Source organism: Eulemur rufifrons, chromosome 3 (assembly GCF_041146395.1).
Source record: "Eulemur rufifrons isolate Redbay chromosome 3, OSU_ERuf_1, whole genome shotgun sequence".
NCBI classification, from domain to species: Eukaryota; Metazoa; Chordata; class Mammalia; order Primates; family Lemuridae; genus Eulemur; species Eulemur rufifrons.
Genome location: NC_090985.1, coordinates 6992960 through 7008882, shown reverse-complemented (window position 1 = coordinate 7008882; position 15923 = coordinate 6992960). Strand labels below are relative to the sequence as shown.

General features: G+C 49.8%; 1 protein-coding gene across 1 annotated transcript; it reads left to right on the top strand.

Annotated features, from left to right (window-relative positions):
• The first annotated feature begins 6159 nt into the window (after positions 1-6159).
• Positions 6160-15016, top strand: AEN (apoptosis enhancing nuclease). Its single transcript, XM_069465733.1, has 4 exons — positions 6160-6208; positions 9966-10569; positions 13131-13331; positions 13919-15016. The coding sequence occupies exons 2-4, from the start codon at positions 10030-10032 to the stop codon at positions 14153-14155; spliced, it is 978 nt and encodes a 325-aa protein (XP_069321834.1). The 5' UTR covers positions 6160-6208; positions 9966-10029; the 3' UTR covers positions 14156-15016.
• The last annotated feature ends 907 nt before the right edge of the window (positions 15017-15923 follow it).

Genomic DNA, 15923 nt, shown 5'->3' with positions numbered 1-15923 from the left:
CGCTCACCTTAACTGCATCAACCAGGTTTGTGCAGCAGCCGGGGTTGCAGCCGGCACTTCCTAACTGCAGCAGCTGTGGGTTTCTCTGCTCCCGCCTGTTTCCCTGGATGAACGGGGAGGCAGCGCCCCCTGCTGGGCCCTCTAGGTAACTCTCTTTTAGCCGCAGTTCTCATCCTGGGGACAAACTACTAACACCTGCGGAGGTTAATAAACCTCCAGGTTCAGGTCCCACCCAGATCAATTAAATCAACATCTCGGGCTGTGATCCAAGCATCTGCAGTTTTCACAGCTCCACACGTTCAGTCAAGACTGATGATCACTGATTGAAGGATTAATTTTACATGTGAAGGAACTGTAGCCTAGAATGGAACAAGCAACGGCAGAGAATAAAATTAACCTGGATCAATTCCCTCCAATCTCCCATTAAAAAAAAAAAAATTAGCTGTGTGAGACTTTACCTGGGCCTAAGAATCCTGGAAATTTTCAGGAGTTGGGGGAAGGAATAAAGGTGTCATAACTTCGGTGATAGGCTGTGTCCTGGCAGGTCCAAAGTCCAGCCACTGTTGGATCAAGAGTGCTGCTTTAATAAAATTAGTAAATTATTCACATTTAGCATTCGGAGTTTTCTCAGCCTCAAAGCCTCTAATGCAATGGATCTTAAACTTGAGTGTGCACCAGGATCAGCTATTAGTCAGCTGTTAATCAGCTTGTTAAAATACTGCCCACCCCCTGCAAATTATCTGATTCAGTAGGTCCAACAAATTCCCAGGTATTGCCTATGCTGCTGGCCTAGGACCACAGTTAGAGAACAATTACTCTAAAAATTGAGCAGATCCACACTCCCTTTCAAGTCTACACCTGGTCCAGCACCATGGGAATCCCCAAACACCCCAAATAGTCCTCAAACAGGTACACATGGCAGGCAGAATGCCACTTCATGACATGATGTGTAAGTGCAAAACAGATCAAGTTCTATGTCTCAAGTGCTTCTGGATGAAAATATTGGAGGGGGGCCAGGTGCAGTGGCTCACACCTGTAATCCCAGCACTTTCTGAGGCCAAGGTGGGAGGATTGCTTGAGGCAAGAGTTCAAAACCCACCTGGGACAATAAACACTATTCGAGTAATAGCACTGACTTAAGCATTATAAAAGCTATCAATGTAACAAAGATATTTGTAACCCCTTAATACCTTAAAAATAAAAAAAAGACCAGCTTGGGCAACATAGCAAGATCCCAACTCTACAAATTTTTTTTTTAATTTTTAAAAAATTTTCTGAACATGGTGGCATGCACCTGTAGTCCTAGCTACTCAGAAGGCTGAGGCAGGAGGATATCTTGAGCCCAGGAATTCAAGGCTACAGGGAGCAGTTACAGTGAGCTATGACTGTGCCACTGGACTCTAGCCTGAGTGACAGAGTGAGACCCTGTCTCTAATAAAATTAAAAATAAAGGAAAATATGGAAGGGGAATGGAAGGGGTTCATAAGGTCAGGATTTGGATTGTTGACAGAAAAAAAAAAACCAAAAACCTCTGTAAAATAACTTAAAGAGGTTTATTCTGAGCCAGTGTCAGTGTGAGTAACCATGGCCAGAAGATACACAAGCCCAAAAAGCTTTGACTCAGTGTGATCTATTAAGCAAATTGATTGCTGGTAGGTGTGATTTATCCTTTGCCTTGTATGGCCTTAGATCCAGTTTGCAATTATAGGCAGTCCCCAGGTTATCGACAAGGTACGTTCCTGAAAATGTCTTTAGGTCGGACTTGTATGTAACTCGGATCCCTGATGGACAGTGCCTATATGGTAATAATAATAATAACAACCATACTATAATGGCTCACATGTGGCAATAATAATATAGTGCAATACTGTAATAATAATATTTCTGTACTATAATAATGTTACAGAAACTATCGTGCTCTTTCTTTTAATTCACACAGAACATAAAAACAAACTCACACAAAAATTTTAGATGGGAAGTAGATGAAATTTCAAAAAAGAATATTAAAGGTTAACACTAACGTAATGTCGCATCAATGCTAGGTTAATAGGAGTGTTACACTCATTTTGATCTTCTAAGCAAATCAATAGTAACCTTTCTGCTTCAGTAATGAATCCACTGTGCTGCTTAGTGATAACCGATGCTTTCATTGGAGCACTGCCTGTCACACGTTCCACTGTTCTCACGTTATCCTTTATAATTGTTTCCACAGCTGAGCTACGGAAGCCTAACGCTTTCCCAGTGAATGGTGGCATCTGGCCTTTCTCTGACCGCGTAATCACTTCTACTTTCATTTCCATTGTCATCACCTTTCTCTTCACTGCAGGCTCACCTGGACGTGCAGGGGACTTCCCTTTGGAGGCGTGGTCATAAGGGGAAACAGATTTACATAATCGAATAAAAAAGTTAAAACAAAAGAGATGCTGTATGTAAGTGACCGTATAAACATAAGACTAGGCACTAGGATAAAGATGCTGCACTAATTAATCACTTACACCAGTCGTGTTTGTTTACATGAGCGGTAGAAACTAACTGTTCCCACATTATTAATTTAACTATTTAATTATAAATTATCCTTACAGGGAGCCTGTTCATAAATACAGAACACCATAAATTGGGTTATCTGTAGCCTGCGGACTGCCTGTCATTTAAACTTCAAATGCGAGGGGGCATAACAAGGCCTGTCTGACCTCCCTTCCTTTCATGGCCCGGAACTCAGTTTTAAGATTTTTCTGTGGTCCCCTTGGCCAAGAGGGAGTCCATTCAGTTGGCAGGGGGCTTAGACTTTTATTTTTAGTTTATTGTACTTTTTTTTATAAAATTTGCGTTAGATGATTTTGCTCAACTGTAGGCTACTGTAAATGCTATATGATGTTCAGTAGGCTAGACGTTTATATTAAGCACATTTTCAACTTGCGAATTGTAATAGGTTTATCAGGATGTAACCCCATTGTAAGTCAAGGATCATCTGTAGTATCAAAGGATATATCATAAATATGGACATCTTAAAAAATGTGTCATTGAATGCAATAGAGTCTAAAATATCATAGTGACTTGATACCAACATTATTCACTTTTAAAGTACATGAAGAAACTCCTTTTACTGACAGTGTTGAATTCTACCTCAGCATTGTGCTCCCAGAAAATAACAATGGTTCCCCCCCAACCCCCATCCCCCCACCCCCTTGTGTTCTGAAAATGACTTACAGCCAAGAAACGCTCTTCCCCATATGACTGAGATAAACCTCATGGATTCCCCACTACAGGATTCCCCGCTGTGCCCCCTGGCAGGGCCAGACACCAATTCCCCCTCCTTGCCTTGAAAGTGTTTGGCTGAACTGCCTGGCTCCTTGGTCACTTGGGACAAAATGCTTGTTAACCAAACTTTAGTTAAGCTTTTGTCCTTCCCCAAGGTCCCTGAATTCTGGCCCACCCTCTGCCTAAGCCAGCACAAATCCCTTCCTAAAGCCCTCTGGAGAATAGGCTAGCCTCAGGATAAAACATTCTCTGATCCCCTGCCCCTTCCTAACCCTCCCGTTGATCCCACCTCCCCACACCCGGCTCTGTCTAGCCTGGTTAACTCTTCCCTGTAAAAGAAAAATCCTTTTTGCCTGACTCTTGAGAGCTTATAGATTTTATGGCCAGAGTGTTCTCCCTATTTTGACAGTCTTACCACCCCTGCAAGAATCCTTTCAAATAAAATCTCCCTTAACTGAATCTGGATTTGTTTAATATTATATGCAACATTCTTTTTTCTCCTTGAGTTTGTATTTCCATTCAGCTTCTGCTATGGTGTTTTATTCAAGCATAATATATTTTCATGCTTGGCAATCTTTTACAGAGCACTCTATCGTATTGTTCTGTCCCCAAATTTTGTAAATAAGTTTGAATTTGTTAAAGCTTTTTAAAAAAATTGTCCGTGACCAGGAGGTTCTCAGTGTTAATTTTTTTGTGTTTTTGTTTTTTGTTGCCCGGGCTATAGTGCCATGGCATCAGCCTAGCTCACAGCAACCTCAAACTCCTGGGCTCAAGTGATCCTTCTGCCTCAGCCTCCCTAGTAGCTGGGACTACAGGCACTCACCACAACGCCTGGCTAATTTTTTGTTTGTATTTTTAGTTGCCTGGCTAATTTTTTCTATTTTTAGTAGAGATGGGGTCTCGCTCTTGCTCAGGCTGGTCTCGAACTCCTGTCCTCAAGCAATCCTACCTCGGCCTCCCAGAGTGCTATAGGATTACAGGCATGAGCCACTGCACGCCCCCCCCCCCACCTCTCAGTGTTAATTTTTTTCCTTCTGGATTGAGGTATTGTTGCCATTATTAGTAGTATACATAATCAAAATAAATACATAGAATTTCATTGTGAAAATCTTTAAACTTAAAAAGTTAATTTCCATTAAAAATACCATGGAAAATATATCTTTTAAGGAGATGGATTGGGCCAGTTATTTTTCTGTAAGTTTGTAAATCCAGAGACAAATACTACTTTTTGTAAGAATGAGACCTTGACTTTATGGATGTAAGCACTGATAAACATTGTTTATATGAAAAGCAGATAGGAGTAAAAGGGGGTTTATTCTGGCAATGTCTCTCAGTTCTTTACATTTCTGATAATTACCTACACTCAAATATTTTTAGTCACCTATTAGCTAACAATATGATTAGATCCTCCTTGGATCTTAGTGAGAGCAAAGAATAAGAAACCTGTTGATTTGCAGAAGGACTTCTTGTCCAGTCCTCAGCAGTAACCCATAATTTAGAATTGCCCTATTGTTTTTCCACCCTGAAGACTTTTATTTCCCAGGGTAACGTAGCAGAGCATGATTTAGAATGGGTGTGGATAAAGTGAGAGACAAAATGTTATAAGAGAGGGAGGGAAGCTGAACCCCAAAGACCCCAGGCCTGTTCTCAGGCCCAGTCCACGGGAGTTGAGGATCTGAATACTGACTCTCTTAAAACTCTCCTTGTCCCAGAGTTACCTCTCACAGTCTCCATGCCTGAAGACCACTGTTCTATAACCCTTCTCCTTCTGCTTTCTGATCAACACTGCCTCCTAAGTAACTTTTGAATCTGTGTGGAGCTTTTTATCCTCGCCACCACTCTGGCCACCACAATCTCCCAAATTCCCACAACCATTCCCCAAATCCTCTTCCTCCAGGCCTTATCCATTCCTCTCTATGCTCCACTCAGAATGAGCTTTCCAAAATGCAAATCCACTGGTGAACCATCTCTGGCTCCCCAAAGCCTTCTGGGGTCCTGGTAAAAGGATATACCTCTTGTGGCCCTAATGCCTTGTCCTGCTTCCCTCAAATCTATACCCCTCCCATCAGAAACAGCTAGCCTATTCCTAGATACAGGTACCCCTGGCTTTCTGGGCACCTTTGCAATGCCACTCCTGCTTGCAAAATGGGAACTTAAAGGAGTCAGGCTGCTTAGGTAAGGGTCTCTGGACCCTAGGTGGTTCCCCTTAATGTCTTTAAGTGTCAATTTCCTTAAATGTAAAACTGTACATACCTCATGGGGTTCTTGTGCACATTACATGAGTATCTTACCTGGCGCATACCTAGTGCTCACACAGTAAATGTGAACTGTCAACTATTGTTCTTACTCAGGTTGCACTGAATTGTCTGTTACCTGTTGTTGCACAAGCAACTCAAGGTGTTCAGTGCTTATTCTGTGTATCCCAGTGCCAAGCCTGCAGCAGGAACTTAATGCTTATGAGTATTATTGAAAAAGAATAAATTAAAAAGTAGCGCCGAAGGAGAAAACCTGACTTTAAAAATCTTTATTTATTGCCCAGTGAATCCTCAGAACACCACCCAAGGAGGCAGGGGCCACTGTTCCCTTTCTGCAGGCCCGGGTGTACTCTGTCACTCGGCCTTTGGTGGTACGGAGTTCACGGGATGGAGGACAAAGGCGGGAGCCGGCGGGGAGGACAGGAGGCCACACTCCCCACTGGTCTCTTTAAAACTTCCCGCCGGTGCGGCCGGTTCGGGCGCAAGCCACGCCCCCTTAGCCAGTCCCTCCCCTTCTGTTCTCGCTCGCGTTCCCTCAGCGAGGCAGGCGCGGCCAATCTGAGGAGGCAATGGGCGGGCCCTGTCGTCCAGCGAGCCAATAGGGGGGCGGCCGGAGCCCGGCTTGCCCCGGCAAATGGGAGCCGCCCGCAGACTGGACGCCACGTGCGGCCCTGAAGAGACGCTTGGGGCTTCCGGTGAGCTCGGGGATGCTGCTCCGGGACGGCGGGGACAGGCAGGGACAGACGGGGTCGGGCGGGACGGGATGGGGCGTCGGGCTGCAAGGACCCCCGGCCTGCGGCGGGGGACGCCCGGGCTCGGCTGACCCGGCTCTTCAGGCCGACAGGTGTGCGGGCCGGGCCCCGGGCGCCGCCCCAGCCCTGTATCCGCCCTACTTGGGGGTCGCGAGCCAGAGAGGGCGGCTCTGGGCTGTGGGCTTTGCCCGCCGCCGCCGCCAGTGAGTGACCAGCGCTGAGTCCTCCGGAGAGGTCAGGCCGCCCGCGTCACGCTTGGGAGGACGCCAGCCGGCGGGCGCGCGGCTTTCCGCAGACTTAGTGTCCCGGGAACTGTCGGACCACAAGGGGTCCGCATCGAGCCAGGCTCCCTCAAATTTGGGCGATTAGCAGAATCACGGCTCGAAGGGGGGGGGGTGGTCGCGTGGTCTTTTTAAAAATACAGATTCTGGGGCCCGGTTCCCTAACATGGCAGTTAAGACGGTGTGGGGGTGGGTCCGAAAGTCGGCCTTTTAGTAACGGCCTGTTTCTGGTAATTAACTACTTTCGGGAAGCCCTAACCTAATTCAGAGCCCTGGGTTTATGGGCAGGGACGGTGACTTGCCTCGGGTCGTCTAGCCGTTTAGTGTAGGGCAGGGTCTGGAGCTGCCCGCTGCCTTCCTGACCAGCCAGCAGATCCGCGGCCCTGGCGCCACTGGCGATTCTGACTGCGTGGTTCCTTTGGGGCCTCTGTGGACTGTGCTGCTGGGGCCCTTCTTCTAGGCCAGGGACCCCTACCTGAAAGCCCGGTGTCTGGTGTGCTGACCCCCGGAGCGCTGGGTCCGGGCTAGGGAAAGAAATTTGTATCTGTCCTTGTTGAAAGGGTTGTGCTGTTTGAGCGAAACTTCTCCCCTGCTTCCCTGAGCTCCATCTGGGTCCCCAGGATGGGGGAGCTGTGCCCTTGGTAATTGTTGGTTCTGACTTGTCGGCAAAGGTCAGGGAATATGTCTCAAAACATGAGGCCACAGACACCCTTTCTCAGAGGACCTAATTTCTGGCTGGTTTTTTGTTTTTGTCCCCCCCCCCCCCCCCCCCCGCTCTCTTGCGTAGGGTGGTCGCGAACTCCTGGCCCCAAGAGATCCTCCCTACCTCCAAAGTGCTAGGATTACAGCTGTGAGCCACGACCCAGCAATTTCTGGCTTTAAAACTTTGCCAACAGGTCAGGAAACCCACTCACTCTGTCCTGGCCTCAGCCTCTCAGAGAAGGAAAGCCCCCCAAACCGAATCAGTTATCAGTAGGGTCAGCATTGATCATCTGAGGCCTTGTTCTCCCATTGCTGGGAGCTGAGACAAACTGAGGGTTCCTGAATTTGTTAGTTCTGAGATAATGAATTGTCAAATGAGGGAACTGGTTACAGCTTTTTAAAAGGGGGAGGGTTTCTCCAGGAAGAGATGGGATGAGCAAGCAGAGGGTAGATGAGTCAGGATGGGTCACAGTGCCTTGTCCTGGCCCGGGTGCTGGGAGTCCTCATGCACATGCTGACGTCACCAGACCTGGCATGTTACTCCACCTCTCACTCCCTTCCCATATCTCTTAATCTCTGCTGCTACTGCTCAGGTTCTTCTCCAGAACTCTTCCTATAAGGGAGTTTTGATCATTCTACTCACTCCCTAAAACCTTTCGATGGTTCCCCATCAATCTCTGGATTAAGCCCAGACTTGTGCCCGCCCTCCAGGAGCAGTTCCCTCTGGCTCTCCCGACTCCACCTGTCTCCTGGCCTGCCTCTCCTTACCCTTCAGTTGCTGCACCACACTCCTTGCCCTCCCTGGGTGGACATGCTTTGCTTCCTGGGCTTTGTGTCTGCTCTTTTGTTCTGGATGCCCTTCCCTAGCCCAGTGCTTCTGCCTGTCCCAATGCCTGTCTGAGCCAAATCGGGTGTCCTTCCTCTTAGTCCTATCGCTTTATCCTGGGCACACCCTTGTAATTGTGCTGTATATAAGAGCACAGAGGGCTGAATTTCTTTGCTCCCCAGCCAGACTGTCAATGTCCCGGGTGAGGGCTACTGTGGGATATCTCAGTGACCTCCGTAGGTGCCTCTAGGACTCTTAGAGATCAGTCTGGGGACACCAGCTTGGGATAGGGGTGGCCTGTGGAAGGGCCACCAGAGTGGGGGGCAGACGGTGAAGTGGCACAGAGGAGAAAGAAGCAGAGCCTCCGACCATCAGCCACCTTGGGCTCTACACCCAGCCACATCAGGCTGCCGGTGGCCCCTCTTTCTCCACCCTGAGTTATTCCTCTTTTCAGTCCTTTGCCCCTAACATGGCCGCTGATTCCTCACCCTTCCACCTGGGGGGCCACTGTTCTGCCTTCACGCAGACTTAGCCTCTTCCAGGAAGCCTCAGGAGAATTGTCCTCCAGACTCTTCTGCCTCCCTAGCACCTCTAATCCAATGCTTAATGCCCTTTCTGGTTCATTTCTCCGTGGTGAGACTAAACTTCATGGAGCCTAGGATCTGTCTTTATAACTGGACACGTGGCACAGTGGGGGCCCCAGAGAACTTCAGTGTGGCGTTGGCCTATGCAAGCCAGTGGGATGAAGGGGTTCCAGGAGGCATTGCTCTGGGTGATGGCTGATGTCTGAAAGGGTAGGAGGGGTGTGAGTGGGAAGGGAGGCAAGGGAAGGCCTGTGTGTGGGAGAGGGCGTGAGTCCAGGCAGAGGCTGCTCTGGCCTGGGAAGAGCTGGTTACCAACCACAGGCAAGAGTCGTAAGCTCTCTGTGGGGAAGGGAACAGATAGTTGTTGAGCCCCTACTATGTATAATATATGCAGCACACATTGTGTCGTTTCTTCTTCATTCAGAAAAGGAAGTGCTGGGACCATTTTACACGCTGGGAAAACTGAAACTCAGCAGGTTAGGAAACTTTAAAGAGCCCAGTTAAACCGGCCTCTGCCTGACTTCAAAGCTTTGGGGTTTTGGTCTGTTAAAAATGTACAGACTGACTTAGCATAACAAATGAGATGAAGTTTTCCAAGTGAGGGCCTTGGCTGCTGGGAAGATTCTGGCCTTATGGGCTTTGCAGACTCCCATGAACATCAAACGCTTTCTGTAGCAGTGGTGTTCGCAAGCATCTCTTATCCCAGCATTCATGAGAGCTTACAGTGAACTGGGTGGGAGCGCACCACAGAAATCTGCCTGCGCTTTAGATCAGGGCTTTCAAATGTTTGTAGATGCTGTTGTGATGAATGAGTTACAAAGTCATTTAGATAAATTACCTCATTGGTCAACACATAACAAAAAATACAACTATTGTGGGCCTCCTGTGAAATTTTTTCTCCAGGTTCTGCTGAGCGAGTACGCCTTTGTATTTCATAAAGGGATTTTATTTTTTAAGGGGATATACTGTTTCTGTAACCTTTATTTTCCTATAACCATAACTCAAAAGTGAGGTTGGGAATATGGATTCTGGGTTCATATCAGCCTTTGTTCCTTACTAGTTGAGCAAGTTTGTTATCCTTTGTGCCTCAGTTTCTTACCTGTAAAATGAGGGTAATACTTTGTTCAGGTCGTTGGATAGACTGATTTGCGGATGGTGTTTATGGTTGTGAGTGCAGTTATTAGTGAAATAGGTCACGGACAGCCTGGGAGCCGTGAGCTACAATGCAGGGCTCTAGGGCAGCCCCACAGTGGAGCACTGCAGGAGGACGACGTGGCTCAGTCCTCACCTGTGTGTTCTCTCTGCAGGCTGCTGCCCCCCTGGGAGAGTATCTACCTGGCTTCCCTTGCCCCGAGCAGTGAACTGACTGGGATGGTATCCCGGGAAGCCCCCGAGCCTGCCCAGTGCCTGTGCCCTTCCCTTGCCAGCCTGAATGCCAAGGATGTGCTTCGGAGACGGCACAAGAGGAGGAGCCGACAGCACCAGCGGTTCATGGCGCGAAAGGCCTTGTTGCAGGAGCAGGGGCTGCTGAGCATGCCTCCAGAGCCAGGGGCCTCCCCGCTGCCCAGCCCTTCGGGGACAACACCGGCTACAGCAGCTGCCAGCAGCCGGAGGCAGCGTCCAAGGGCTGGATCTGGCAGTGCCCCATGCAGCAGAAGGCCCACCCGCACGGAAGCCTCTGGGCCCTTGCCCAGCAAGTACGTGGCTATTGATTGTGAGATGGTGGGCACAGGACCCCGAGGGCGGGTCAGTGAGCTGGCCCGCTGCTCCGTGGTCAGTTACCACGGCGACGTCCTCTATGACAAGTACATCCGGCCTGAGATGCCCATCGTTGACTACCGTACCCGCTGGAGCGGTATCACTCGGCAGCACATGCGCAAGGCCATCCCCTTCCAGGTGGCCCAGAAAGAGGTGAGGGCAGGGTCGGGGGCTTGTTTGGGAGGTGTGTTGGTCTGGGAAGAGCAACCCTGGGAGAGTTGCCACTTTGCCCCTGGGGGAGAGACACTTGGGAAAGTACTTGACTGCTCCAAACAGTAGGTTCCTTCTCCATTAAGTAGGGTGAATAAAAATCTTGACTCTACCTCCGTATGAGGATCACTGGGGTGTTACACAGTACGATGTTTACAGAAAGGCTATATGCCAGTTGTAAGGAGATGAACAGCTAACATTTTAAGTGTGTTTTCTGTTATAAAAGTTTTTCATATCCATATAAAATTTGTAAGGCCCACAGTCCTATCACCTTCAGGTGTTAATGTTTTGGCATATTTTATTGTTTTTCAGGGCTTTGAAAATTAGTTAGTGGTTGGGACCACACTAACGTACCAGGAATTGCCAAATGTGCTTGACCACAGGAAACACCTAAAGCCTTGTTAACAGTCTAGGATCCTTGTCCCCAGATTGCTCCGTGGAGACTGATCCAGTAGGTCCATAGGCTTGGGGAGAGCTCTGATTTCCTAAAAATCGTTACAGTCAACAAACCACAGGGCTAAAGGGGAAATGGGGTAGGGGGCAACACTCAAGAGACTTTGACAGTGACACTGTAATAAAAATGGTAGCACAGTTTCGCACATGTTAAATGGTTAAGAAATGCATAACACACCAATAAGTATGGCAGTTTACCTTGAAAAAGACCTGAAGTTTGTTTGTGGAAGCAGGAGTCAGAAAGGTTGCAGCTTGAGTGAGGTGGGGTGGGAGGAGAGTTACTTGAAGTCGGACAGGAAGTGGAAACAGCAGGTGTGAGGGGGTGTGGTCCCTGGCACGGGTGAACTGAGGTTGCTGGGTAGTGTTTGAGGTGTGTGCGTATTGTGTGCTCCCACTTGGCTCGGTTCAGCTGGGTGCAGTTTTCTGCATTCACTAGGTGTTTCCCAAGGACGACATCATACATAAGCTGAGGTGAAATTTGCATTATTCTCAAATTATGCCCTAATAAATAAATTGAGTTGGAACAAACGTGCATTTTCAAAACAAGCATTAGAACTACCTTTTAATGTTTCTGGGTTATTCTTGGGATTAGGCAAGTTTGGGAAATATTGGCATACATCATCTAGTGTCCTACTTTTTCACATAACATTGTGGCCTAAGTATTCCTCTGAAATGATTTGGAGATAATTTATCAAGCAGGCCAGTCAGGAGTAGAAGCATCAGGAGGAGGAGGTCTGTGGTAAACCCTCTGGTCCTCAGTCCTTCTGTTGATCTGCTGGGTGGTGGTCCCAAGAGCAGGACCACTTTTTGTCTGTCCAGACTCTGAGCAGTGTTGGGTGTGCTTGGTCTCTTCCCACTTTGTGTGATGGTAGGGAAGGGGAGTTTGGCATGTGACCGGTGGCATGTCCCTACCATAAAGTCTCTTTCTTTTTTGACCATAAAGTCTTAATGCATCTAATTTATCCTCCATGAAAGCTGGGGTCAGCGCTAACCTGCATGCGGCCAGCAGAGGTAAGCTGTGGAAGCCAGCAGCTGGTGGTAGGGAGAGCCCAAGGCCAGCTAAGAGGGTTGGAGGGGGCTTGTGGGCCCGTGGCCCTGGACATGGCCTCCACGGGTGTGAGGAAGGTGCCAGGCAGAGAGGGGAGGGGCACATTGTGCAGGTGACCAGGGCTGAGCGAGAGAGCAGGCTTAGAAGGCGAGAAGTAGTCATCGGTTTGCAGAGGGACAAAGGGACAGAGTCCTGAAGACAGGGACTGTGTCCCTTAATACTACCAAGAGCTGCCGCTTATGGTATGTCCACCAGTGCCAGGCATGGTTCTGTTTGACTTCACCCAACAGGTCTTTATTGATCACCTCCTGCAATCGATAATCAATGAGTGTGGTGCTTTCATTGGAGCATCACTGAGTCAAATGTTCTCGGTTCATATCGGCCTTTGTCTCTTACTAGTTAAGCAAGTTTATTATCCTTTGTGCCTCAGTTTCTTACCTGTAAAATGAGGATAATACTCCTGAACTCACGGAGCTTACAGTGGGGCAGGGGGTGGCTAGACCACGTGCACGTAGAAAATGAGATGAGTCTGCTGAAGGAGAGTACAGGGTGCCGAGAGAGCGCAATGGGGGTCTTAATGTAGCCGGGGGAGGCCTCCGGAGGGGGTGGCAGTGGAGCTGAGACCTGCAGCGTGATAGGAGCTGGGAAGAGTCTGGTGGGGTGGGAGGGCTGGTGACGTCTTCAAGCTGGGAGAAGAGCCTGTGCCAGTAGCAGAGCTGCTTGTATCCTGTAACTGATAGACTTCTTCCACTGTGACCGCCTTTCGTCCTCCAGCCACCCCACGGAATGCTCTTGTAAGTCCTCCGCATCTTGCGCCTGGTTGTAGTCTCAATAAAAGGGCCTGGATGCAAATGTGGGGCAGCATGTTGACTGTGGAGCACATGGTCTCCCCACTCTGTGCTGCCTTTTCCAGAGGGATCCGGGCCCTCTTGGCCAGGGAACTTGGGATGTGTCTCCGCCAGCCTGACAGTGGGGCCTTCCTGGCTCCTCTCTCCACTCACAGATCCTTAAGCTCCTGAAGGGCAAGGTGGTGGTGGGGCACGCACTGCACAATGACTTCCAGGCCCTCAAGTACGTCCACCCTCGGAGCCAGACCCGGGATACCACCTGCGTCCCAAACCTCCTCAACCCGCCCGGCCTCCACACCCGGGCCCGCGTCTCTCTGAAGGAGCTGGCCCTGCAGCTGCTGCACAAGAAGATCCAGGTGTGTGGTATGAGAGCAGCTGGTCCACGGGTAGGGCTATGGGCTGTGCCTCCAGCCTCCTTGTCATTCTTCCTTCCTCAGTCCAGGTCCAGGGCCCTTGTGTAAAGCACAGGTCTCCCACTGGTACAGACAGCCCTGGGTGTTTCTCTCCGTGATCGTTCTTCCCCAGCGTGTATTGCGACAGCCACATTCTCCCAGCCTTATCTCTTCTAGATCTGCCCCCACCTAAGTCCAGGCTCTGTCCCTGCACCCCTGCAGGATGGTCTCCCATCTCCTGCAGCCAGACAGAGAGCCTTTGAGCAGGGCAGCCTGTAACTCTTGCCTCTCCCGGGTGAATTCAGCATTCACCTGGACTGCAAACCTTCGAAGCAGGAGATGTTTACCATGTCTTATGCTTGCGGAAAACAGGCTTAGGGAAGCTAGATGTCTCGTGTATGGCTGAGGCTGTAACTCTTTTCTCTGTACCCCTATCCTGGGGGAATGTGTTCTTGAGTCTGTACAAAGAGCTCTGGGAGGCAGGCCTTGCTTCCTGGGGTGGCCCTTCTCACCAGGACTGCAGGCAGTGACGTACCGGCTTTGATCTGCAGGTGGGCAAGCAAGGGCACTCGTCAGTGGAAGATGCCATGACAGCCATGGAGCTGTACCGTCTGGTGGAAGTGCAATGGGAACAGCAGGAGGCCAGTAGCCCCCGGGCCCGCCCGGAGGACAGAGAGCCTGACAGCAACACAGACATGGAGCAGTACATGGAGGACCAGTACTGGCCTGAGGACTTGGCCCAGGGCAGCAGCGGAGGAAGGAAGCAGACACAGGATGGAAGGGAGTGAGAGGGAGGTGGAGCTCCCAGGCTGGCCTTCCCAGTGTTGGGGGAGGGGAATAAGGGCCAGGAGAGCCCTGGGCACTTCACCCTGGGCAGGGCAGGGCAGGGCAGCATACAGCCAGCCCCAGGGCCAGAGGCATGAGGACCATCTGTCCCCTTACTGCCCTCTGCCCACAGCACAGCCTTCTGTCTCTCCAGGGCTCTTGTTGGTTATGTATCCTGATGCCTGTGGTTTTGCTAATGGCACTTTATAGGTTCCATGGAGAAGTCAAGTGGACTATCTCCTAGGGCCCAACAGATTGTCCCGGGTTGTCACTGGCCTTCCCCACTCCCAACTCTCCTGAGTCATATGCTGTGCTATCTACAGGGATAATGCCTTCTCAGGGGATGGCGGGTGGGGGTGTCAATATCCTGGAGCTCCCTTTTCTCAACTCAGTGACTTGGGATAAAGTTCTGTAGATGTTGTCGCCACCTACCTCTTCCTCCAGAGTCACTTTCATGTTCAGAATAAATATGCCCTGAAGTAATGTTAAGGTCTCTAAAAGAGACAGTTCTTCCCCATCTCTCTGACCTCAAACTCTGGCTACAGCCATTGTAGCAACGTGGTGTTCCACGTGGCCCGTCACCTCCCTGCTAGGCTATGACAGAATAGCAGGCCCCACGGGCCTCCCGTGCAGAGCTGGGCCCTTCATGTACTTGACATCACCAGGCTCAACTCAGGGAGGAGGGAAGGTAGATAAACTTGGGATAAGAACTGGCATATTTGTTTTGACCCAAATCGGGGATGCCCCCTGCCCACCCAGCACTAGGCTCTCTTAAGCAAAAGCTGGGGAAACAAGGCAGTGGTTTGAATTCTGGGGCGCTTGTGCAGAAATGGGCCTGACCTTTATTATTTATTAAGAGCAGGGCCACTGGTCTCTAGGGGGGCAGCATCCACAAGTCCCCTGGGTGTGCTGTGTCCCTGAACATCATGTGGTGCCCCCTCAGCTCTTTGTGGCTGTTGGGTTTTCTCCTAATTTCTAAAAATGTTCTCTTTCCTTATTTCTTAAGGGATAATTTTGAGATATGGGAGGAACCAAAAGCTCAGGTCACAAAGACCTTTGAGTCCCATCTTTGCTTGCCACTTAGCTTTGAGACTTTAGGCAAGCATGTGACTTCCTCTTGAGCCTGTTTCTTCCTCTGTAAAATGGGGACAGTGCTACAGCCTACCTCGTAGAGTTGACAAGAGCGTTAAATGTTAAGTGCTTATCACGGTGCCTTGCACATGGCAGCCACAGCCAGTGGGAGCTGCTATTTATTCTTCACGGATTGGTTTCAACCCCTGCAGGCTAACCCCTGAAACTGAGCCCTCAGGTTGAGCAGCCGTGGCCCACACAGAACTGTCCTTGCTTGGCTGTTCCAGCAGGTGGGTTGGGGCAGGGGTGAGGAGGACACAGCAGAGAGGTTCAGGGTTTCTCCCTGTGTCTCCCAGGTGCTGGCTTCTCGTCAGTGTCCTAGCACTGTGTAGTGACAATGGAGCAAAGCAGCGCAGGGGTCAGGGAAACAGGGACACTGCTGAAATCACACTACCCCACCCTTCAGCAGAGGCTCCCACTCTGCACAGACTCGGAGTCATAGATTGTTGAGTCACTGGCTCCCTCCCTGTGGGCACAGAGTGAGGAGCTGGCTGAGTCATTTACCACTTCTGGCCTGGCTCCAGGACTTTGTTCTGGATTCCTTAAAAGTCTGTAGCTGACGCCAAACTCAAAGCTGAGCAGTAGCTCCAATTCCTTGGG

Bases quoted from the DNA above. Each gene is read 5' to 3' on its own strand.
- AEN (XM_069465733.1), top strand. From the start codon at position 10,030: ATGGTATCCCGGGAAGCCCCCGAGCCTGCCCAGTGCCTGTGCCCTTCC. The intron at 10,570-13,130 runs GTGAGGGCAGGG...CTCCACTCACAG, and splicing joins TCCAGGTGGCCCAGAAAGAG to ATCCTTAAGCTCCTGAAGGG. The intron at 13,332-13,918 runs GTGTGTGGTATG...TTTGATCTGCAG, and splicing joins TGCTGCACAAGAAGATCCAG to GTGGGCAAGCAAGGGCACTC.